Here is a 23,266-nt window from a genome sequence, read left to right as displayed (position 1 = left end):
GGGTGATCACGAGGTCAGGAGTTCGAGCCTGACCAACATGGTGCCACCCTGTCTCTACTGAAAATACAAAAATTAGCTGGGCGTGGTGGTGCACGCCTGTAATTCTAGCTACTTATGAGGCTGAGGCAGGAGAATTGCTTGAATCCAGGAGGCAGAAGAAAAAGAAAGAGAGAGAGAAAAGAAGAAGAAAGAAGAAGAAGGAAGAAGCAGAAGGAAGAAGAAGGAGGAGGAGGAGGAGGAGGAAGAAGAAAGAAAGAAGAAGGAAGAAGGAGAAAGAAGAAGAAAAAACAGGGAGGGGGCACATCGAGATCTGGCCACTGCACTCCATTCTGGGCAACAGAGCAAGACTCCGTCAAAAACAAAAAACAAACAAACAAACAAAAAAAAGAATCTGGGCAAACTAGAAACCCAGGATGCTCTTTGAAAACCATCCCACTGGGCACGGTGGCTCACGCCTGTAATCCCAGCACTTTGGGAGGCCAAGGCGGGCGGATCACCAGGTCAGGAGATCGAGATCATCCTTTCTAACATGGTGAAACCCTGTCTCTACTAAAAATACAAAAAATTAGCTGGGCGTGGTGGCAGGCACCTGTAGTCCCAGCTACTTGGGAGGCTGAGGCAGGAGAATGGCGTAGACCTGAGAGGCAGAGCTTGTAGTGAGCCAAGATTGTGCCACTGCATTCCAGCCTGGGCCACAGAGCAAGACTACATCTCAAAAAAAAAAAAAAAAAAAAAGAAAAAGAAAAAAAAAAAGAAAACCACCCCAAGACAAATACACATTCATACTCATTGCATCTCCAAGTCCTGCCAACTCTAACTCTTCCCCTCCACCCCACCAAAGACAAAGTCTCACTCTGTGGCCCAGGCTGGAATGCAGTGGTGCAGTCTTGGCTCACTGCAACCTCTGTCTCCTGGGCTCAAGTGATCCTCCCACCTCAGCCTCCCAAGTAGCTGAGACTACAGGTGTGTACCACCACACCCGGCTAATTTTTGTATTTTTTGTTTCGTCATGTTGCCCAGACTGGTCTCAAACTTCTGGGCTCAATTGACCTACCTGCCTCGGCCTCCCAAAATGCTGGGATTATAGACGTCAGCCAGTGCGCCTGGTCTTACCACTTTTTTTGAGACGGAGTCTTGCTCTCTTGCCCAGGCTAGAGTGTAGTGGCAGGATCTTGGCTCACTGCAACCTCTGCCTCCCAAGTTCAGGCAATTCTACTGCCTCAGCCTCCTGAGTAGCTGGGATTACAGGCATGTGCCACTATGCTAGGCTACTTTTTTTATTTTTAGTGGAGATGGGGTTTTACCATGTTGTCCAGGCTGGTCTCGAACTCCTGGGCTCCAGCAGTCCTTCCAACTAGGGCCTCTCAAAGTGCTAAAGTGATCCTCCCACCTCAGCCTCCCAAGTAACTGGGACTACAGGTGTATGCCACCATGCCCAGCTCATTTTTGCATTTTTTGTTTCATCATGTTGCCCAGGCTGGTCTCAAACTCCCGGGCTCAATTGATGCACCTGGTGCGGCCTCCCAAAGTGCTGGGATTACAGCATCATTTCACTGTAATCTGTTGGTTCAAGCAGTCACAGAAGCCCTCGCAGGTTCATGGGGAGTAGACATACACCCGCGTTTTGACAGGAAGAGTGTCAAAAATTTGAGGCCATTAAGAAATAAAATGGCCAGGTGCAGTGGCTCACACCTGTAATCCCAGCACTTTGGGAGGCCGAGGCAGGCGGATCACCTGAGGTCGGTGTCATGCGTGTCTGTGTGAAGAGACCACCAAACAGGCTTTGTGTGAGCAACATGGCTGTTTATTTCACCTGGGTGCTGGCAGGCTGAGTCCGAAAAGTGAGTCAGCGAAGGGAGATAAGGGTGGGGCCGTTTTATAGGATTTGGGTAGGTAAAGGAAAATTACAGTCAAAGGGGGGTTGTTCTCTGGCAGGCAGGAGTGGGGGGTCACAAGGTGCTCAGTGGGGGAGCTTTTTGAGCCAGGAAAAGGAATTTCACAAGATAATATCATTGCTTAAGGCAAGGACCGGCCATTTTCACTTATTTTGTGGTGGAATGTCATCGGTTAAGGCGAGGCAGGGCATTTGCACTTCTTTTGTGATTCTTCAGTTACTTCAGGCCATCTGGGCACATATGTGCAAGTCACAGGGGATGCGATGGCTTGGCTTGGGCTCAGAGGCCTGACAGTCGGGAGTTTGAGACCAGCCTGACCAACATGGAGAAACTCCGTCTCTACTAAAAAAAAATACAAAAAAATTAGCTGGGCGTGGTGGCACATGCCTGTAATCCCAGCTACTCGGGAGGCTGAGGCAGGAGAATCGCTTGAATACGGGAGGCAGAGGTTTTGGTGAGCTAAGATGGCACCATTGCACTCCAGCCTGGGCAACAAGAACGAAACTTGGTCTCAAAAAAAAGAAAGAAAGAACAATAAAAGAAAAAGAAATAAAATAAGGCTGGACGCAGTGGCTCAGGCTTGTAATCCCAGCACTTTGCGAGACTGAGATGGGCGGATCATTTGAGGACAGGAGTTCGAGACTAGCTTGGCCAACGTGGTGAAACCCCATCTCTACTGAAAATACAAAAATTTGCCAGGCATGGTGGCACACACCTGTAATTCCAGCTACTCAGGAGACTAAGGCACGAGAATTGCTTCAACCCGGGAGGTGGAGATTTCAGTCAGCTGTGATCATCCCACTGCACTCCAGCCTGGGCGACAGAGCAAGACCCTGTCTCAAAAAAAAGAAAGAAACAAAAGAAAAGAAACTGAGCCAGGGGTGCCAGTGTGCATCTGTAGTCCCAGCTACTTTGGAGGCTGAGGCGAGAGGATCACTTGAGCCCAGGAGTGGGTAACATAATGAGACCCTGTCTCTAATTATAAAAACAAACAAACAAAAACTGTCATGAGGACAATAAGCTATTCTAACTGCAGTATGTTCAGAGAGATTCAGTTCCTTGCCCAGAGGACAATTACAGATGTGAATGGTGATAACAACAAAAACCAGATCGGGCCGGGCCTGGTGGCTCACGCCTTTAATAGCAGCACTTTGGGAGGCTGAGGTGGGTGGAACACCTGAGGTCAGAAGTTGGAGACCAGCCTGGCCAACATGGTGAAACCCCATCTCTACTAAAAATACAGAAAAACTTAGCTGGCTGGGCACGTGGCTCTTACCTGCAAAAATACAAAAAAATTAGCCAGGCATGGTGGCAGATGTCTGTAATCCCAGCTACCTACTCAGGAGGCTGAGGCAGGAGAATCGCTTGAACCCGGGAAGGGGAGGTTGCAGTGAGTCGAGATCGTGCCACTGCACTCCAGCCTGGGTGACAAGAGCAAAACTCCATCTAAAAAAAAAAAAAATTAGCCAGGCATGTTGGTGCATGCCTGTAATCCCAGCTAATTGGGAGGCTGAGGTAAGAGAATTGCTTGAACTCAGGAAGGTGGAGGTTGCAGTGAGCCAAGCGCATGCCACTGCACTCTGTCTTGGGCAACAGAGTGAGACTCTAACTCAAAAAGAAAAACAAAAACAAAAACAGGGAACAGAAGAATTATTCAACTATGCTCCACCTTGATCCCTGACTCACAGAATCTGTGAGATATAGTAAAATGGTTGTTGTTTTAAGCCACTAAGTTTTGGGGTAATTTGTTATGGAGCATTTGTTATGGTAATTTGTTGTAGCCAGAGCCATCATGTTTATTTGATTGCTTACCATGTTTTCTGCCTCTAGAATGGGTGCTCCATGAACTGCTTTGTTCCCTGCCATGTGCTCACTGTCCAGCCCAGAGCCTGGCACATAGTTGGTGCTTAATAAATATTTGCTGAATAAATGAGAGAGTGGATGAATAGATGTATGCCCACCACACTTGGGTTCAACTCCGTGCATCCAGCTGGGTAGAGTTTCTGGGATAATCCTGCATATGTCTTGGCATTGGGAAGAGAGGCATTCAGGCACCTGCCATCCCCTGGCAGCCTAGTCCCCAGTCCTGGAAGGGGGTACTGAGAGTGGCTTTGGTTACCAAAACCTATTGTTGCATGAGGGCTCAGTTAGTGCCTACCAGCCATGACCTCTCTTTTCTGTTCCAGCCTCCAGACTTTGCACAAATGACTTCTGGTGATGTCTTCCAAGCCTCGTTTGTCTGAATTCACCTCCTCCAGAAAGCTGGTCTAGTTTGGAAACTCTCAGGCTCCCTTCCCGACCTCCAGAGACAACCTTCCTCCCGCTTGTTGACAGTTGCAGGGATTGCTTTAGGATCATTCCCACCCAGAGCCCCCAGGTGCCCCACACGGCCACCTCCCACCCTGCACAATTCAGTCCCCTAGCAATGACATTCCCAACCCAAAATACCTGCTATGTGTCAAATCCTGTGCTGGGTGTTTTGCTGCCGGTATCTCAGTTCAACACACTTCCACAACTCAGTGAGGTCAGATCCGTGATTGTCCCATTTTATGAATGAGAAAGGTGAGGCTCCAAGAGGAAACACTAGTTCCAGGTACCTGGCTGGCAGGTGCTCTCCTGGGATCCAGTTCATCATTATCATCATCGTCATCATCACCATTATCATCATCATGACTGTAACTTACTAAGCACTGACTGTGACGATAATGATCTACCAAAGGATGCCCAATTCAAGGGGTTAAACTTCAAGCAGAAAAAGGATATTTTCCTGGTTTCAAAGTATCTCCCTAAGTACATTTAATAACTACACAGAGTAAAATAATAATTTTTTTTTTTTTGAGATGGAGTCTCTTTTTTTTTTTTTTTTGAGACAGAGTCTCGCTTAGTCGCCCAGGCTGGAGTGCAGTGGCGCGATCTCGGCTCACTGCAAGCTCCGCCTCCCGGGTTCACGCCATTCTCCTGCCTCAGCCTCCAGAGTAGCTGGGACTACAGGCGCCCGCCGCCTCGCCTGGCTAATTTTTTGCATTTTTAGTAGAGACGGGGTTTCACAGTGTTAGCCAGGATGGTCTCGATCTCCTGACCTTGTGATCCGCCCGCCTCGGCCTCCCAAAGTGCTGAGATTACAGGCGTGAGCCACCGCGCCCGGCCTGGAGTCTCTCTTTATCACCCAGGATGGAGTGCAGTGGCACAATCTCGGCTCACCACAACCTCCACCTCCCGGGTTCAAGCAATTCTCCTGCGTCAGCCTCCCGAGTAGCTGGGATTATGGGTGCACACCACCATGCCCGGCTAATTTTTGTATTTTTAGTAGAGACGAGGTTTCACCATGTGGGCCAGGCTTGTTTTGAACTCCTGACCTCGTGATCCACCCGCCTCGGCCTCCCAAAGTACTGGGATTACAGGCGTGAGCCATTGCGCCCGGCCTAAGATAATAATTTTACAGTGGAGAAGTCCAGTAGATACTGCCCTAGATAACTGATCAAGGTTAACGTCATTCGTCATACATGTCAACATCAGGTGCTTCTGCAAGGATGCACTGAGGAAGGCATGACACCACTTCTGTGACATTTTCCCCATAATTCATGACTTCAATTTGATCACAAGAAAATTTCAGACAAATCCAACTTGAAAGACATTCTACTAAGCAGCTGAATAGGACTCTTCAAAAGTGTCAAGGTCGCAAAAAAGACGGAAAGACTGAGGAACTGTCACAGATTAAAAAAGACTGCCGCCGGGCGCGGTGGCTCAAGCCTGTAATCCCAGCACTTTGGGAGGCCGAGACGGGTGGATCACGAGGTCAGGAGATCGAGACCATCCTGGCTAACACGGTGAAACCCCGTCTCTACTAAAAAATACAAAAAACTAGCCGGGCGAGGTGGCGGGCGCCTGTAGTCCCAGCTACTCAGGAGGCTGAGGCAGGAGAATGGCGTAAACCCGGGAGGTGGAGCTTGCAGTGAGCTGAGATCCGGCCACTGCACCCCAGCCTGGGCGACAGAGCAAGACTCCGTCTCAAAAAAAAAAAAAAAAAAAAAAAAAAGAAAAAGACTGCCAGTGCCAGGTGTGGTGGCTCACACCTGTAATCCCAGCACTTTGAGAGCCTGAGCCGGGGAGGATCACTTGAGCGCAGGAGTTTGAGACCAGTCTGGGCAACATGGTGAAACCATCTCTGCAAAAAAAATACAAGAAGTTAGCTGGGTGTGGTGGGCTCACACCTGTAGTCCCGGTTACTCAGAAGGTTGAGGTGGGAGGATCGCTGGAGCCTCGGGGGCGGAGGTTGCAATGAGCTGAGATCACACCACTGCACTCCAGCCTGGGCCATAGAGTGAGACTCTGTCTGAAAAGAAAAAACAAACAAACAAAAAAACCTGGTTTAGGCCGGGCGCGGTGGCTCACGCCTGTGATCCCAGCACTTTGGGAGGCCAAGGTGGGCAGATTGCGGGGTCAGGAGATCGAGACCATCCTGGCTAACATGGTGAAACCCCGTCTCTACTAAAAATAAAAATAAAAATAAAAATAAAAATAAAAATATTAGCCAGGCGTGGTTGCTTGAACCCAGGAGGTTGAGGCTGCAGTGAGTCGAGAGCGAACCACCGCACTCCAGTCTGGGTGACCATAAGAGACCCTGTTTTTTTTTAAAAAAAAAAAAAAAGAAAAAGAAAAAAAGAAAAGAAATCTAAACTGCATAGGGATCTTAGGGAAAGTCTCTCTGAGATGACGTTTGAGCTGCAAATTGAAGGACATTGGTTGGGGTTTGGGTGTCAATACATAACAACCTCTTCTTTGTCCAAGTTCTGACACAACAGACAGCCAGATGAGGAATCAGGTATATTGAAATCAAAATAACACTTCCTAATTGTTCCAGTCACTGTTCCTGCATGACAAGCCAACTGGTGTTTAGTGCGTAAAATAACTGATGCTGATGGTTTCTGTGGGCCAGGAGGTCAGAGAGGGCACGGCAGGGATGACTTGTCTCTGCCCCATGAAGTCTGGGGCCTCAGCTGGAAAGACTCAATGGCTACGAGGGCCTTGATGGCTGGGGCTGGAATCATCTGGAGTTGTACATGTCTGGAAATGGATGCTGGCTGTAGGCTGGCACCTCAGCAGGGCCCTGAGCCAGCACATCTACACATGACCTCTCCATATGGTCTCTCCACCTGGGCTGGCTTGGCTCCCTCATAGCATGATGGCTGGGTTCCCAGAGAGAGTGTCCCAACCACGTGGCTTTTTTTTTTCTTTTCTTTTCTTTTTTTTTTTTTCTGAGATGGAGTCATGTTCTGTCGCCCAGGCTGGAGTGCAGTGACACAATCTCAGCTCACTGCAACCTCCGCCTCCCGGGTTCAAGCAGTTCTCTGCCTCAGCCTCCCAAGTAGCTGGGATTACAGGCGCCTGCCACCATGCCTGGCTAATTTTTTTTTCTTTTTTTGAGACAGAGTCTTGCTTGTCGCCCAGGCTGGAGTGCAGTGGTGCAATCTTGGCTCTGCCTCCCAGGTTCAAGCAATTTTCCTGCCTCAGGCTCCTGAGTAGCTGAGGTTACAGGCGCCCACCACCACGCCCGGCTAATTTTTTTATTTTTAGCAGAGACAGGGTTTCATCATATTGGTCAGGCTGGTCTCGAACTCCTGACCTCAGGTGATCCACCTGCCTCGGCCTCCCAAAGTGCTGGGATTACAGGAATGAGCCACGGCATCGAGCCTATTTTTTTTTTTTGTATTTTTAGTAGAGACAGGGTTTCACCATTTTGGCCAGGCTGGTCTTGAACTCCTGATCTCATGATCCACCCACCTCAGCCTCCCAAAGTGCTGGGATTACAGGCATGAGCCACCGCACCTGGGCCCACATGGCATTTTTATGATCCAGAAGTCACATAGCAACTTTCACCATATTCCGCTGTTTAATGCTGTCACAAAGGTACATCCAGGCTGAAGGAAGAGGGACATAGATCCCACCACTGCAGGGCAGGAGTGTCAAGGTCACAATGGTCCAACGAGCATGTGGAATTGGAGATACTGATGAGGCTATCTTCTTTGAAAATACAACTTGCCACAATTCCTGATGAACTACTTAGTAAAGCATAGCTTTGGTCTGTGAGCGAGAGGCCAGGTGTGTTGCTCCAGTAGAGCTTTCTCAGATGGAAACAGGTGGTGGGAATAAGACTTGCCCTTGAGAGAAGAGCATTTTAGCAGAGGGAAGAGCAATGACAAAGGCCCTGCCATGGTCAAGGTTGGGTGTGTTCTAGGAACTGAAGCCCAGCGTGGCTGGGGCGTGGTGGGAGAGCAGGAGAGGCTGATGAAGAAGCTGTGTTTGGAAGGTTTGGTAGTGGGGACCTTGAACGTCAGGCTAAGGAGTTTATTGGGAAGCCAGCGGTGCCAAGAAAGGCTCAAGGATGCCATGAGGCTGTCCCCGCAGAGGCTGTCCCCACATCTGGGGGCCAAATACCCATGCCCATGTGCAGGCCAATTGTGTCTCAGCGAAGACAGAGGCCCTGGCCTCCAGGATGTGAAGGGACTAGTGCCTACCCTAGGGCACTCCCAGATCTCACCACCTCAGCGCCCTTTGCCAGGTTGGCCCCCCTCCTCTAGTGTGTCTGCCCTGGTCGCGAGGAGGAAACAGGAATAGTATGAAGCGATCTGACCTGCCCCCAGGAGGTTTCCATCTCTAGGCCACCTGTCATGTCCTGTCCCGGTGAAATCTAGTTAAGGGCATTCATCTACCCCTGATCACACTATGGGCTCTGTGGCAGGCCAGGAAACCTGCCATTAGTGGCATCCACCTCTATGGCAGTCCCAGCTCAATGTCAGTTTCTGTTGTTGTTTTTGAGACGGAGTCTCACTCTGTCACCCAGGCTGGAGTGCAGTGGCATGATCTCGGCTCACTGCAAGCTCCGCCTCCCAGGTTCACGCCATTCTCCTGCCTCAGCCTCCCGAATAACTGAGATTACAGGTGCCTGCCACCACGCCCGGCTAATTTTTTTTGTATTTTTAGTAGAGACAGGGTTTCACTATGTTAGCCAGGATGGTCTCAATCTCCTAACCTCGTGATCTGCCCGCCTCAGCCTCCCAAAGTGCTGGCATTACAGGCGTGAGCCACCACGCCCAGCAGTTTGTTTTTTTGAGACAGGATCTTGCTCTGTTGCCCAGGCTGGAATGTAGTGGTGCAATCACAGCTCACTGCAGCGTAGAGCTCCTGGGCTCATGCAATCCTCCCACCTCAGCCTCCTTAGTTGGGACTGCAGGTGTGCACCACCACATCCTGCTAATTTATTTATTTATTTTTTGTAGAGGCAAGGTCTCGCCATTTTGCCCAGGCTGGTCTTGAACTACTGATCTCAAGCAATCCTCCCTCCTCAGCCTCCCAAAGTGCTGGGATTACAGGGGCAAGCCACCACGCCCAGCTCTCAGTGTCGGTTCTGACCTGGCTTGCCTGTCCAGGGTTTTAGAAGCACTTGCTGGACGGGCCACCGGAGCTGCGGGTCTTCCCGCGACGTCCTCCGAGCCTGAGCTGCTGCTGGGACACTCTCAGTGTTCAGTGACTCCCACGGCTCCGCAGAGCCTCCGCTCTCACGGGTGAGCTGGGTGGGCCTTGCTCTCCGCTCCTGGCCACGGCCCTCAGCTCACTGACCACGCCCATCGGCTCGCTGGCCCTGCCCCCTCAGCTCCTGGTTTCCTTGCTGTCCCCTGGCCTCACTCCTCGTGGTTAGCTCTGCCCATTCCCGCCTCTCCCTGCTCCTTCTGTACTAGACCTCCTCCTTGGGTTCAAGGGGCCCTCGGGCCTCCCGAAGGGCTGGGAGTCCAGGTCTGTGATGTTTTGTCCAGCACCTCTTCCTATTTTCACCTTAGGGTCCTGCATGAGGCCTAGCTCTTCCGCAGTATCCCCTCTAGGCTGGCAGGCTGGAGGTGGGTCCTCTGTGAAACCTAGAGCCTGGGTGGGGGTCTTGTTGGCAGGGGGATGCTGAGGCTGTGGCTCAGGTCTTAGCGTCTGGGCAGAATCTGGGGGTCTCCCTGGAGCCGACCAAGTGAGTGTGAGCTGCCATCCCTCCTGTTGGCAGGTCTTAACCTGTCCCAGAGCTCTCGGCATGTCGGCCCTGTTGTGGCAAGTGGCCTGAATGCCCTCTCCGGAGCCCTCTCCACCCTTGGACCCACCAGGGTTCCAGAAGACCCTTATTCCTTGGCTTTGGCACCCCGAGTGGCCTGCCTTAAGGGACAGTCCATCTCTTCCCAGGTTCAGGACCTCAAAAGGAGGCTCCGCAATCGTCCTGCAGGCTGTATTCCCTGTGAGCTGCTCAGGGCCTGCCTCTACCCCATGGCTCTCAGCCCAAGGGTGGGCTTCTCCCACAGATGTTCCTTATCACAGCATCACTCAACTTCTGGAACCTGATGTTCCCACAGAGGCTGGGGCGGAAGAGCGCAGGGAAGAACAGAGGGACGCCTTTCCCAAATGCCTTCCCTTGGGAGACCCTGTGAAACTGAGGGGGGTGGGGGCGAAGATTAGACCCAGAAATGGTGCCGCTTGGCCACTCAGAGTGGCTGTAGTAGAGCCATGCATAGACACAGGCCACTCACTCCAGTGCAGCCACCACCCTCCCAGCCACCCTGAAAAAGGTCTGGCAAGACTCATCAGCTTCTGCCTGGCGTGGTGGCTCATGCCTATAATCCCAAGCATTTTGGAAGACCAAGGCAGGAGGATCCCTTGAGCTCAGGAGTTCAAGACTAGCCTGGGCAACATAATAAGACCCTGTCTCTACAAAGCTTTTAAAAAAAAAAAAAAAGCCATGGTTTTTCCTCCAGATTCTTGAAGAAGCGTCTTCCCCTGTCCTCTGTCCATAGGACTACTCTATAGAACACCCTGCTCAGCAACCAAGAGGTAAGGGGTGGTCCTTTTTTTTTTTTTGGAAAGGGAGTCTCACTCCGCGGGCCAGGCTGCAGTGCAGTGGTGTGATCTCGGCTCACTGCCACCTCCGCCTCCGGGGTGCAAGCGATTCTCCTGCCTCAGCCTCCCGAGTAGCTGAGATTACAGGTGCCCACCACGCCTGGCTAATTTTTGTCTTTTTAGTAGAGACAGGGTTTCTCCATGTTGGCCAGGCTGGTCTCGAGCTCCTGACCTCAGATGATCCACCCTTCTCGGTCTCTCAAAGTGCTGGGAGTACAGGCATGAACCACCACGCCCGGCCAAGATGGTCCTTTTGGGGGTCTCACATTTGGAATTACTTTGGTTGGGGAAGGGGAGGAGCAGCTCCCAGAGTGACCAGCAGTGGGCCCAACCTGGCCAGTTCTGGGAGCTGGACGTCTCATGGAACTCTGGAAGACTCCCAAGCTGCCTTCTCAAAGATTTGTCTCTGGCACCGTCCAGAATGGAGGTGATGTGCACTCTAGGGCCCCTCTAACACCTTCCCTTGAGCCCCTCGCCTTCTAGGCTCATCTGCCCCCAGGACTAAGCCCCCTCCATTGATTGATTGATTGATTGATTGATTGAGATGGAGTCTCGCTCTGTCGCCCAGGCTGGAGTGCAGTGGTGCAATCTCGGGTCACTGCGACCTCCACCTCGGCCTCCCTAGTAGCTGGGACTACAGGCATATGCCATGACGCTTGGCTAATTTTTGTATTTTTAGTAGAGATAGGTTTTATTTTATTTTATATATATATATTTATTTATTTATTTATTTTTGAGATGGAGTCTTGCTCTGTCGCTCAGGCTGGAGTGCGGTGGCTCGATCTCGGCTCACTGCAACCTCCGCCTCCCGGGTTCACGCCATTCTCCTGCCTCAGCCTCCCAAGTAGCTGGGAATACAGGCGCCTGCCACCATGCCCGGCTAATTTTTTATGTTTTTAGTAGAGACGGAGTTTCACCATGTTAGCCAGGATGGTCTTGATCTCCTGACGTTGTGTGTGATCCGCCTACCTCGGCCTCCTGAAGTGCTGGGATTACAGGCATGAGCCACCACGCCCAGCAAGATAGGTTTTCTTCATATTGGCCAGGCTAGTCTCGAACTTCTGACCTCAAGTGATCTGCCCGCCTTGGCCTCCCAAAGTACTGAGATTACAGGCATGAGCCACCACACCTGGCCAGTCTTTAGAGACTGTCTGGAGCAGGCCGCTATGGCCTCGTTAGGGTATAGGAACCCTGATGGAAGGCATGGGGGCTGGGCATACCTCAGGGACCTAGAGCAGGGAGACCTGGAAAGCTCTTGTCTCCAGGCCACCGAGGGGACCCCCAGCCCTCGCCCATTCATCTGCCATCCATATACTGACAGTCCCGGGACACATTTACTGAACTCGTGCTCTGCTCCATTCGAACACATCACTCCTTTTCTTAACTTTGGTTGCCTCCCACCTTCTTTTTATTTTATTTTATTTTATTTATTTATTGAGACAGGGTCTCATTCTGTTGCCCAGGTTGGAGAGCAGTGGTGTGATCTCAGCTCACTGCAACCTCCACCTCCCACCCTAGCCTCCTGAGTAGCTGGGACTACACAGGTGTGCCACCACACCAGTTTAATCACCTTCTTTAAATAAAATCCAAGCTCCTTACCATGACCTACAGGTCCTTCTTGGTGGTCCAGCCCACCTTTCCCTCCATCCAGCCTCCCCTTTAACCATGACACTCTGGCCAAGATGACCTCTCTTCTTTTATTGTTGGTTTTGTTGTTGTTTTGAGATGGAGTTTTACTCTTGTTGCCCAGGCTGGAGTGCAATGGTGGGATCTCGGCTCACTGCAACCTCTGCCTCCCGGGTTTGAGCGATTCTCCTGCCTCAGCCTCCTGAGTAGCTGGGACTACAGGCGCATGCCACCACACCCGGCTAATTTTTGTATTTTTAGTAGAGATGGGGTTTTGCCACGTTGGCCAGGGTGGTCTCGAACTCCTGACCTTAGGGGATCCGCCCGCCTCGGCCTCCCAAAGTGCTGGGATTACAGGCGTGAGCCACAACGCTTGGCCTAAAAGATGTTTCTGGAGTAGGAGGCTTTGGGCCTAGCTGAAAGGTTTGTGTCTTCAAAGGCCTGAAGAGAACATCCCAGGTGGGAGAAACAGCAAGGAGGGAACGTGTGGAGGAGGCAGGGAGACCCTGCTCTTGGGACTACTGTCTGCAGAGGGTCTCCAGAGGCAGGACCCCAGGGGTAGGGACACTGATGCAGGAGTCGCTCTGCAGTCCCTCCCCCCAAGCTGTGGGCCGGGGTGCCCCCAGGGACGCGGGCTGTGCGCTCCCACGCCCAGCCGAAGCAGGACGTTCCCACGCGGGGGCGGCCCTGAAAGGCTGTGGGGCGGGCCGGGGGCGGGCGCCCGCGCTCAGGTCCCTCCGCAGCGGGTTCTCAGTTGCTCTCTGGGCAGACCCAGGTCGCACTCCCGCTGCCGAGCCCGCGAGGTGAGTGAGTTGGCGGAGGACCCCGCAACCCAAGCCCGCGCGTCAGGGGCGCGGCTCGGTCTCCTGCCTTCGCCGCTGGGTCGCGCCCCGAGTGGTCCCTGTCTTAGAGGGTTGGGGGGCTTCATGCAGGTTAGAGTTGAGGGTTCCTGGGGAGTCCTCTGTCTGCATATGTATGCCATCTTTTTCCCCAAATACAGATTACACCCTCCCTCTCTGGATATGTGGAGCTCTCCCACCCACTAATCATAATCACTGGCCGGAGCTCCTCTTTTCTAGAAGTGCGGGCCGCCCCCTCCCACTTATCACCTGTAATGTGCCCCCTCCCTCACTCTATTTGTTGGGTGTCCCTCTCTCCCCCTAGATGTGGGATCCCCTTCTTTTCCCCAGATGTGTGTCTCCCTCCCTCTGACCCAGTTAAGTCCCTATCCTCTAAAGCCCCTCCCCACCCCCATGGATGCCAAACCCTGAGTCTTCCCTGGGGGTGGGGGACTGGGCTTAGCCGGTCTGGCTGAGCCCAGTCCCCCACCCCCAACCAGATCCAGCAGAGCAGGGCTGTGTGCACGTAGGCGGCCAATTATGGGGGAAGAGGTGGGGGCCAGACGGTCTGTCTGTTCTGCCTGTGCTGGGCAGGGAAGAGAGCCTGGGGACCTGCTCCCTCTCAACCTGGACCCCCACCCAGCTTCCTCTGGGGAGCAAACAACTGAGCAGAGTTCTCTAGTCTGGCCAGACTGAGCTGGGGCTGGCACTAGAACCCAAGCCCTCAGCCTCAAACTCTTCAGACCCTGGCCCAAGACTTAGGCCTCCTCCCACTTCTCAGATGGTGAATTGAGGTCCCAAGAAGGGGCTCCAAAGGTCTAGGACCCCCATTGCCCCCCCTTCCCAGGGATATCAGACAAAATTAGAAGGGTCAAGGGCATGAGGGCGACCTTGAAACCCTGGGATCCCTACCACTACCATACCAGTGGAAAAGGGTTTCTCCGTCTGGCCCTGAGGTTTGGGGGCAGAGGGTGATGTGGGGGCAGAACTCATCTATACCTTCATGCCCCCAGATGCTGCCCAAAGCTGCCTGGAGCTTGGTGCTGAGGAAAGGTGGACGTGGAAGACGAGGGATGCACAGCTCAGAAGGCACCGGTGAGACCTGGAGTCCTTCCTCCCAGCCTAACTCCAGAGATAGGGGCAGGGGTCCCCTCTGCCCCCTTTGCCCTTCCATGCCACCCTGGGCCTGTTCCTACCACACTTCCTATGATCCCACTCCTTGGTCCCAGGCCAAGTTTCTCCAGGAAATGGAGTCCGTGGGGTGAGCAGACAGTGGCCATCTCCATTCCAAGCTTCCTTAGGAGCCCGCCCCCAAGCCTCAGGTCCCTAGGTCTTTTGTCCTGAGGTGGAGGATGCTGACAGAACCTTGGACCCTGATTCCTCCTTTCCAGACCCCAGTTTGAATGCTAGTAAGAAGAAAGAGACCTAAAGCAGGAGAGACTTCAGCCAGATAGCAGAAGGGCCTTGCTGACCCATGGAGAATAACAAAGAAACATTTATTGAGCCCTTGCTAGTACCCCAAGCTATTATAAACCTTTTTTTTTTTTTTTTTTTTTGAGACAGAGTCTTGCTCTGTTGCTGAGGCTAGAGTGTTCAGTGGCGTGATCTCAGCTCACTGCAACCTCCGCCTCCTGTGTTCAAACGATTCTTCTGACTCAGCCTCCCGAGTAGTTGGGATTATAGGTGCCCACCACTGCGCCTGGCTAATTTTTGTATTTTTAGTAGAGGCGGGGTTTCACCATCTTGGCCAGGCTGGTCTCGAACTCCTGACCTTGCAATCCACCCGCCTCGGCCTCCCAAAGTGCTGGGATTACAGGCGTGAGCCACCAAGCCCGGCCACTTCCTTTATTAATATAGTTAGAGATAGGGTGTCCAAGGGGCAGCCTGGACTCAGCTCCCTCCATTGTGTCTGCAGCCCGTGGTGGGGGGAAGACGCCCCGCTACACCAACTGCTATGCCCAGCGCCACTACCCCATGCCAGAAGAGCCCTTCTGCACAGAACTCAACGCTGAGCAGCAGGCCCTGAAGGAGAAAGAGAAGGGAAGCTGGACCCTGCTGACCCACGCCGAAAAGGTGGCCCGTAGGTGTCAGGGTGGGGCTGGCTGGAGAGAGGGGGTTGGGGCCTAACTTTGGAAAGAAGGGCCTGTCAGGGATCAGAGGGCAGAGAGAGGCCCCCAAGACAGCCAGAAACCTCCAAACACCTGAGGGGTGAAGTTTATGCCTTTGTTCGTTTCTTTATTCACTCACCTATTTGTGCATAGCCTGATGTTAGGCAATGCTGGGGACAAGAGGTGAATCACCTGGATAGTTCCTGTCCCCATGGTGCTCCCAGTCCCATGGGGAAAACCAGTACAGACCCCAAAAATTGTAATACAGAATATGTGACTAGGGTGAGGTGTGTTCAAGGACTGTGAGATGAAATATTGGTGGACCTCCCAGAGGAGGGCACATTCCAGCTGGCCTTTAAGGGTGAAGAGGAGGGCACTGCCAGGGAGTGGGAACTGCATGGGGAAGGGTGTCCAGAGCAGGAGACTGTGGAGGCTCCTGGAATTGAGTGATGTGGGAGAGATGGAACAGAGAGAGGCAGGTGAGGTGGTTGGGGAGGAGCCCTCTGACCCTGGGAGACTGGAGGGATGTGTGGTCCCTTGTCATGTCCACCAGAGCATCCCTGAGCTGACCCTTTGATATTTGGAGCACCTTATTCTCATTCCATGAATGGGAACACTCAGCCTGACTTCCAAGATTTCAAAGGATTCCTAGTGGGGAAAGGTTCATGCTTCTCAAATTCATTCATTCAGTCAACATCTTATTGAGCACCTACTGCAATACCATGCACTGGGAATGCAGCTGTGAGCCAGCCAGGCTCCCTTTCTGCCTGTGAGCTTGCATTTCCAGCCCTCTCTCAACACCTTTCCTCTCTCCCTCTCTCTCTCTCTGTCTCTCTTTCTCTCTCTCTCTCTCTCTCACACACACACACACACACATATCTTGGTTTTCTCTTCATTTCAGAAATTGACACTCTTTATCTGAGCGTGGTGGCACATGCCTGTGGTCCCAGCTATTCAGGAGGCTGAGGCAGGAGGATCGCTTGAGCCCAGGGGAGTTGAGGCTGCAGTGAGCTGTGATTGTGCCACTGCATTGCACTCCAGCCTGGGTAACAAAGTGAGACCCTGTCTGGGGGAAAAAAGAAAAAAAAGAGAGAGAGAGAGAGAAAAATAAATGACGGACATTCGCCAGGCAAGATGGTCATGAGCACCACCCCTAATATGTACTGCACGCTTACAGGTAGCAGGCACCGCTGTGGAGGTAGGTGCTCTCATTAGCTCACATTTGAGAGCCTCAACTCAGTGAAGTGCAGTCATTTGCAATGGTCGCACGGCTAGAGAGTGGTGGAGGCAAGATTTGAAACCACACAGACAGGCACCAGGGGTTTCACCCTTAGCTGCTATACCACATTAGCTACACTGAAGATTTGGTGGGATGCTTGGTGCATTGCAGTGTAGCCTCACAGATCAGTTAAACAACTTTTTTTTTCTTTTTTTTCTTTTGAGACAGGGTCTCTGTCACCCAGGCTGGAGTACAGTGGCCCCATGTTGGCTCACTGCAACCTCTGCCACTTGGGTTCAAGCAATCCTCCTGCTTTGGCCTCCTGAGTAGCTGAGACTACAGGCGGGCACCACCACACCTGGCTATTTTTTTTGTATTTTTTGTAGAGACAGGGTTTCACCATGTTGGCCAGACTGGTCTCGAACTCCTGATCTCATGATCCACCTGCCTCAGCCTAAAGTGCTGGGATTACAGGTGTGAGCTACCACGCCGGCTATTTATTTATTTATTTATTTATTTATATTTCTGTAGAGACAGAGCAGTCTCACTATGGTTGCTCAGGCTGCTCTTGAACTCCTGGGCTCAAGCAATTCTCCTGCCTCGGCCTCCCAAAGCACTGGGATTACAGGCATGAGCCATCATGCCAGGCCAAATGCCTTGAGTCTTGTCAGACCTCTTCCAGGGCAGGCGGGCATGAGATCACATACTCCAACCTCAGCAGCAGAGTGAGACTGTCTCAAAAAAGAAAAAAGAAACGGGGCCGGGCGCGGTGGCTCAAGCCTGTAATCCCAGCACTTTGGGAGGCCGAGACGGGCGGATCACGAGGTCAGGAGATCGAGACCATCTTGGCTAACACAGTGAAACCCCGTCTCTACTAAAAAATACAAAAAAATAGCCGGGCGAGGTGGCGGGAGCCTGTAGTCCCAGCGACTTGGGAGGAGGAGGCAGGAGAATGGCGTAAACCCGGGAGGCGGAGCTTGCAGTGAGCTGAGATCTGGCCACTGCACTCCAGCCTGGGCGACAGCGCGAGACTCCGTCTCAAAAAAAAAAAAAAAAAAAAAAAAGAAAAAGAAAAAAGAAACGGTCTTACCCTGTTGCCCTGGCTAAGACAGCACTGTATGGGATCCTTGCTCACTGTAGCCTCAAACTCCTAGGGTCAAGCAGTCCTTCTGCCTCAGCCTCTCAAGTGGCTGGGACCACAGGCACATGCCACTGTACCTGGCTAATTTATTATTATTATTATTATTATTTTTATTTTTTTATTTTTTGGAGACGGAGTCTCGCGCTGTCACCCAGGCTGGAGTGCAGTGGCCGGATCTCAGCTCACTGCAAGCTCCGCCTCCCGGGTTCACGCCATTCTCCTGCCTCAGCCTCCAGAGTGGCTGGGACTACAGGCGCCCGCCACCTCGCCCGGCTAGTTTTTTGTATTTTTTAGTAGAGACGGGGTTTCACCGTGTTAACCAGGATGGTCTCGATCTCCCGACCTCGTGATCCGCCCGTCTCGGCCTCCCAAAGTGCTGGGATTACAGGCTTGAGCCACCGTGCCCGGCCATTTTTTATTATTTATTTATTTATTTATTATTTATTTTTTTGAGATGGAGTCTTGCTCTGTCTCCCAGGCTGGAGTGCAGTGGTGCAATCTCGGCTCACTGCAAGCTCCGTCTCCCTGGTTCACGCCATTCTCCTGCCTCCGCCTCCCGAGGAGCTGGGATTACAGGTGCCTGCCACTATGCCCAGTTAATTTTTTGTATTTTTAGTAGAGACGGGTTTTCACCATGTTAGCCAGGATGGTCTCGATCTCCTGACCTTGTGATCCACGCGCCTCAGCCTTCCAAAGTGCTGAGATTACAGGCATGAGCCACCGCGCCCAGCCTTACCTGGCTAATTTTAAAATTTTTTGTAGGAACAGGATCTCGCTATATTGCCTAGGATTGTCTCGAACTCTTGGACTCAAGCAGTCCACCTGTCTTGGTCTCCTAAAATTCTGGGATTACAGGCATGAGCCACCATGCCTGGCCCCCTCCCTAATTCTGTTGAAATGAAATCCAGATTCTTCTCCATGGATTCTGACAAGGTCCTGTGTGAACCGGCTCTGGCCAGCCTCTCGTTTGCTAAATTCCCTCTCTTTTGCTCATTTCACTCCAGCCACAGTGGTCCTCACTTCACTCTTTTCCTACCCACTTCCTGCTTCTGGGTCTTTGCATTTCCTTCCGGTTTTCACCAATTTTCTCCCATTGATTTTTCAAGCCTCAGTTCCAATGTCACCTCCTCTGAGACACCTTCCCTGGCCACCCAACTGTTTGCCTGAAGCATTTGCCACGGTTTCCCCTCTTAACTCGACAAGGGCAGGGATTTTCATCTGGCTTACTCACTGCTGTCACCAGTTCTTGGTCATGCTGTGCATATAGTACATGCTCCGTAAGAATTTGCTGAATGAACAGCATCTGCTGCAGGGAGGCGGAAGCCAGGGATCACTTAGAGTGGATGCACCTGAGGCCCTTCCCCCCTCCCCCCCAATTGCCTCCAGTGTACCGGCTCCAGTTCAATGAGACCTTTGCGGAGATGAACCGTCGCTCCAATGAGTGGAAGACAGTGATGGGTTACGTCTTCTTCTTCTTTGGATTCGCAGCTCTGGTGATTTGGTGGCAGCGGGTCTACAGTGAGTAGCAACACCTCATCTAGATGCAATCCTGGGCGTGACCTTGTGGTCACGGCCACCAGATGGTTTCTTAAAGGAACCATGCTGGCACTCATCTGAAGAGTTGAAAATGTCTGAAGAGGTGTAGTGTGAAGGGCAGAGCATGGCTGTCTAGGTTTGAATGTAGGAACTTTACCTCTCTGGGCCTCAGTTTCCTCATCTGTAAAATGGAAATAGTAATGTTCCATTTCAGGGTACTTAAGAGGATTTTAATGAGAGAGGGCTATAGGCCAGTGTTTGGCTCATAGTCATGAATGGTGTTGTAACTGATTGTTGTGTATGAACTATGTGTTTTTCGGTGTGTATATATATATATATATATACATACACGGAACCTCTGCCTCCACAGTTCAAGTGATTCCCCTGCCTCAGCCTCCCAAGTAGCTGGGACTACAGGAGTATACCACCATGCCTGACTAATTTTTGTATTTTTAGTAGAGACAGGGTTCGCCATGTTCGCCAGGCTGGTCTCAAACTCCTGGCCTCAAGTGATCTGCCTGCTTGGAACTCCCAAAGTGCTAGGATTACAAGCATGAGCCACCACACCTGGCCTATTTTTCAATATATTGCTTCAGCTACTGTAACAAAGAGTCCCCAACTTACAAGAGCTTAATTTAGATAATGGTTTATTCCTTTCTCACAACAAGGGCAGAGAAGCAATCCAGACAAATGTGGGGACTCCACAATGCAGGCTCCTTCTGTCTTGTTGCTCTGCATCCTTGACATGCAAGATGGCTGCTCCAGCTCCTGCCATCAAGCCTACATTCCAGCCAAGGAAAAAAGGGAAAGGGAAAATAGGCTCCTCTTTGAGGCCTAGAAGTTGCTCAAACCACTTCTCCTCACATGATATAGGCTGAGAAATGATCATGTGATCATCTGGCTACAAGGGAAGCTGGGAAATATAGTCTTTAGCTGGGTAGTCACATGTACAGCTGAGCTTTTATTACCTCTGAAGAGTGGTTCTCAAAAGTGTTCTCTGTGTACCAATAGCACCATCTAGGAACTTGCTAGAAATGCATATTCTCAGCTCCACTGGTCAGACACTCTGGGGGTAGACCCCAACCCCAACAATTTTTTTTTTTTTTTTTTGAGAGAGAGTTTTGTAGTGGTGCGGTCTCGGCTCACTGCAACCTCCGCCTTCTGGTTTCAAGCGATTCTCCTGCCTCAGCCTACCAAGTAGCTGGGATTACAGGCGCCCGCCACCATGCCCAGCTAAGTTTTGTATTTTTAGTAGAGATGGGGTTTCACCATGTTGGCCAGACTGATCTCGAACTTCTGACCTTGTGATCCGCCTGTCTTGGCCTCCCAAAGTGCTGGGGTTATAGGCATGAGCCACCGTACCCGGTCTGACTCCAATAATTATTTAATTAAATTAATTAATTTATTTATTTGAGATGGAGTCTTGCTCTGTCACCCAGGCTAGAATGCAGTGGCGTGATCCTGGCTCACTGCAACCTCCGCCTCCTGGGGTCAAGCGATTCTTCTGCCTCAGCCTCCTGAGCAGCTGGGACTACAGGTGCATGCCACCACACCCAGCTAATTTTTATATTTTTAGTAGAGATGGGGTTTCACCATATTGGCCAGGCTGGTCTTGAACTCCTAACCTTGTGATCCACCCACTTTGGCCTCCCAAAGTGCTGGGATTACAGGCGTGAGCCACCACATCGGCCCAGCAATTTTTATTTTAACTGCCCATCCCTCTGGTAGACCAGTGAAAGGCTCAGCACCTCCCATGCATCCTGGAAGGGCTAGTCTAGCCTAGTGCTTGGCACATAGTCGATGCTCATAAAGGTTGTTCCCTTCCTGCTCCGCTCCTGGGATAGAATGTACCAGGGATGAAGGTCAGGAAGGCTGAGTCAGCCTCAGGACCAGGTGGACCAGAAAGTAAGGTATGAGAGCTATTGGGAGCTCGGGCCTCCAGGCCTTTCCTGTCCCCATCCACACATCAAGGTGCCTAAAATGCCTCTATGAGTGCTTTCAGCTTTTAGGTTAAGTATTGCCTCTCCCACCAGATTTTTTTCTTTTTTTTTTTTTAAAAAAAAGACAGGGGTTTTTCTATGTTGCCCAGGCTAGACTAGAATTCCTCAGTTTAAGTAATCTTCCCATCTTGGCCTCCTGAGTAACTGAGACCATAGGCACACGCCATTGCACCTGGCTCTCCCCATTTTTTTTTTCTTCTTTTTTTTTTTTTTTAGATGGAGTCTCGCTCTGTGGCCCAGGCTGGAGTGCAGTGGCCGGATCTCAGCTCACTGCAAGCTCCGCCTCCCGGGTTTATGCCATTCTCCTGCCTCAGCCTCCCGAGTAACTGGGACTATAGGCGCTCGCCACCTTGCCCGGCTAGTTTTTTGTATATATATGTATTATATATATATATTTTTTAGTAGAGACGGGGTTTCACTGTGTTAGCCAGGATGGTCTCGATCTCCTGACCTCGTGATCCGCCCGTCTCGGCCTCCCAAAGTGCTGGGATTACAGGCTTGAGCCACCGCGCCCGGCCTTTTTTATTTTTATTATTTTTTTTATTTTTAGAAAGAGTCTTGCTCTGCCACCAAGGCTGGAGTGTAGTGGCATGATCTTGGCTCAGTGCAACCTGTGCCTCCCAGACTAAACCAATTATCCTGCCTCAGCCTCCTGAGCAGCTGGGATAACGGGGATACACTACTACGCCCAGCTAATTTTTTGTATTTTTAGTAGAGACAGGGTTTGACTAGGCCAGGCTAGTCTCGAACTCCTGACCTCAAGTGATCTGCCCACCTCGGCCTGGGCGTGATTAAAGGCATGAGCCACCGCGCCCTGCTGCCTGTCCCCATATTTTTAAAGTGAACACTCTTACCTACTTCCTACTCTCAACCCCCTTAGAAAGTAAAAGGAATTATTTCATCCTTTACCCTGCCCAGCAAGTGGGAACAAACTCAGTAATTACATAATTATAGTAGATAACATGTATCAGGTGCTTAATATTTGTCTAACATTGTGCCAACAGCTTTGGAAATACTCAGTTCCCACAATCCTAGTGGATAGGACCTGCTTTTGACAGGTAAGGAAACTGAGGCTCAGAGAGGTGAAGTAACTTGTTGAAAGTCACAGGGCAAGGGAGTGGTGGAGCTGGGATTTGGATTCAGGCAGTCTTCAAATCAGTGCTCTTATTACCACAGGCCACAGAAGTAGGTAAGGCGACTGAGTTGGGAAGGACCTTGGCCTGGCTCCCACGGTCCTTGGAGTCTAAGGCAAAGCTGGGATCAGAACCGAGAGGTGCCTGGGGCGATGCTTTAGGAGAAAGTCTGGGGTGCTGGGCTAGACAGGGTGGAGGGAGTGCCTCAGTGCAGGATACCCCAACCCCGGAGTAACTTGTACCGTCAGCCTTGGGAGTAGCTGGGAGGCTACAGGGTGGCTGGAGACCCTGGCTGGTGGAGGAAGACTGGCCGGATCCTGAGCTCCCCCATGCACTCCCTGCAGTGTTTCCTCCAAAGCCCATCACCTTGACGGACGAATGGAAAGCCAAGCAGCTGCAGCGCATGCTGGACATGAAGGTCAATCCTGTGCAGGGCCTGGCCTCCCGCTGGGACTATGAGAAGAAGCAGTGGAAGAAGTGACTTGCATCCCCAGCTGTCTCCCTACGGCTCCACCCTGGCTGGGAGCCTCTGCCGGCACCTCCCCTCCCCTCCCCTGCCCTTAACCCCAATAAAGCTGATTGGTTCTCTTCTGCCTCTCACCTCCACTTCAGACTTTACTTGGCATCTAAAATTAAGCATTTTACCAGGCGAAGTGCAAGAAGGGCTCAGAACTCATCTGGTCAGTGAGGGCTTCCTGGAGGAGTGGGGGCTAGAGCCAGGGCTTAGGTGGGATTAGGAAAGGCAAGAAGAAGGGAAGGCATCGGGGTGGAGCAAGTGGCTTAATCAAAGGTGAGGACACTCTTTTATTCAGCTAATTAACAAATACTTGGCCGGGCATGATGG

General features: G+C 51.6%; 1 protein-coding gene across 3 annotated transcripts in view; it reads left to right on the top strand.

The window, feature by feature from the left end:
- Nucleotides 1-22,999, top strand: part of LOC126964308 (cytochrome c oxidase subunit 4 isoform 2, mitochondrial) — a 393,425-nt gene extending 370,426 nt beyond the window's left edge. The window contains exons 1-6 of one of the 3 annotated variants that reach the window (XM_050807341.1): nucleotides 13,120-13,249; nucleotides 14,299-14,380; nucleotides 15,201-15,365; nucleotides 19,140-19,271; nucleotides 22,294-22,347; nucleotides 22,767-22,879. In XM_050807341.1, the coding sequence (XP_050663298.1) occupies nucleotides 14,299-14,380; nucleotides 15,201-15,365; nucleotides 19,140-19,271; nucleotides 22,294-22,331 (417 nt within the window). In that variant the 5' untranslated portion in view covers nucleotides 13,120-13,249 and the 3' untranslated portion in view covers nucleotides 22,332-22,347; nucleotides 22,767-22,879. Of the gene's footprint in view, nucleotides 1-13,119; nucleotides 13,250-14,298; nucleotides 14,381-15,200; nucleotides 15,366-19,139; nucleotides 19,272-22,293; nucleotides 22,348-22,766 lie in introns of those variants that run through there. The other 2 variants (XM_050807340.1, XM_050807339.1) reach the window with 2 other exon arrangements.
- Nucleotides 23,000-23,266: the final 267 nt, after the last annotated feature.

Source organism: Macaca thibetana, chromosome 10 (assembly GCF_024542745.1).
Source record: "Macaca thibetana thibetana isolate TM-01 chromosome 10, ASM2454274v1, whole genome shotgun sequence".
Lineage (NCBI taxonomy): Eukaryota > Metazoa > Chordata > Mammalia > Primates > Cercopithecidae > Macaca > Macaca thibetana.
The sequence above is the reverse complement of the archived record's forward strand: the minus strand, read 5'-3'. Positions and strand labels throughout refer to the sequence as shown.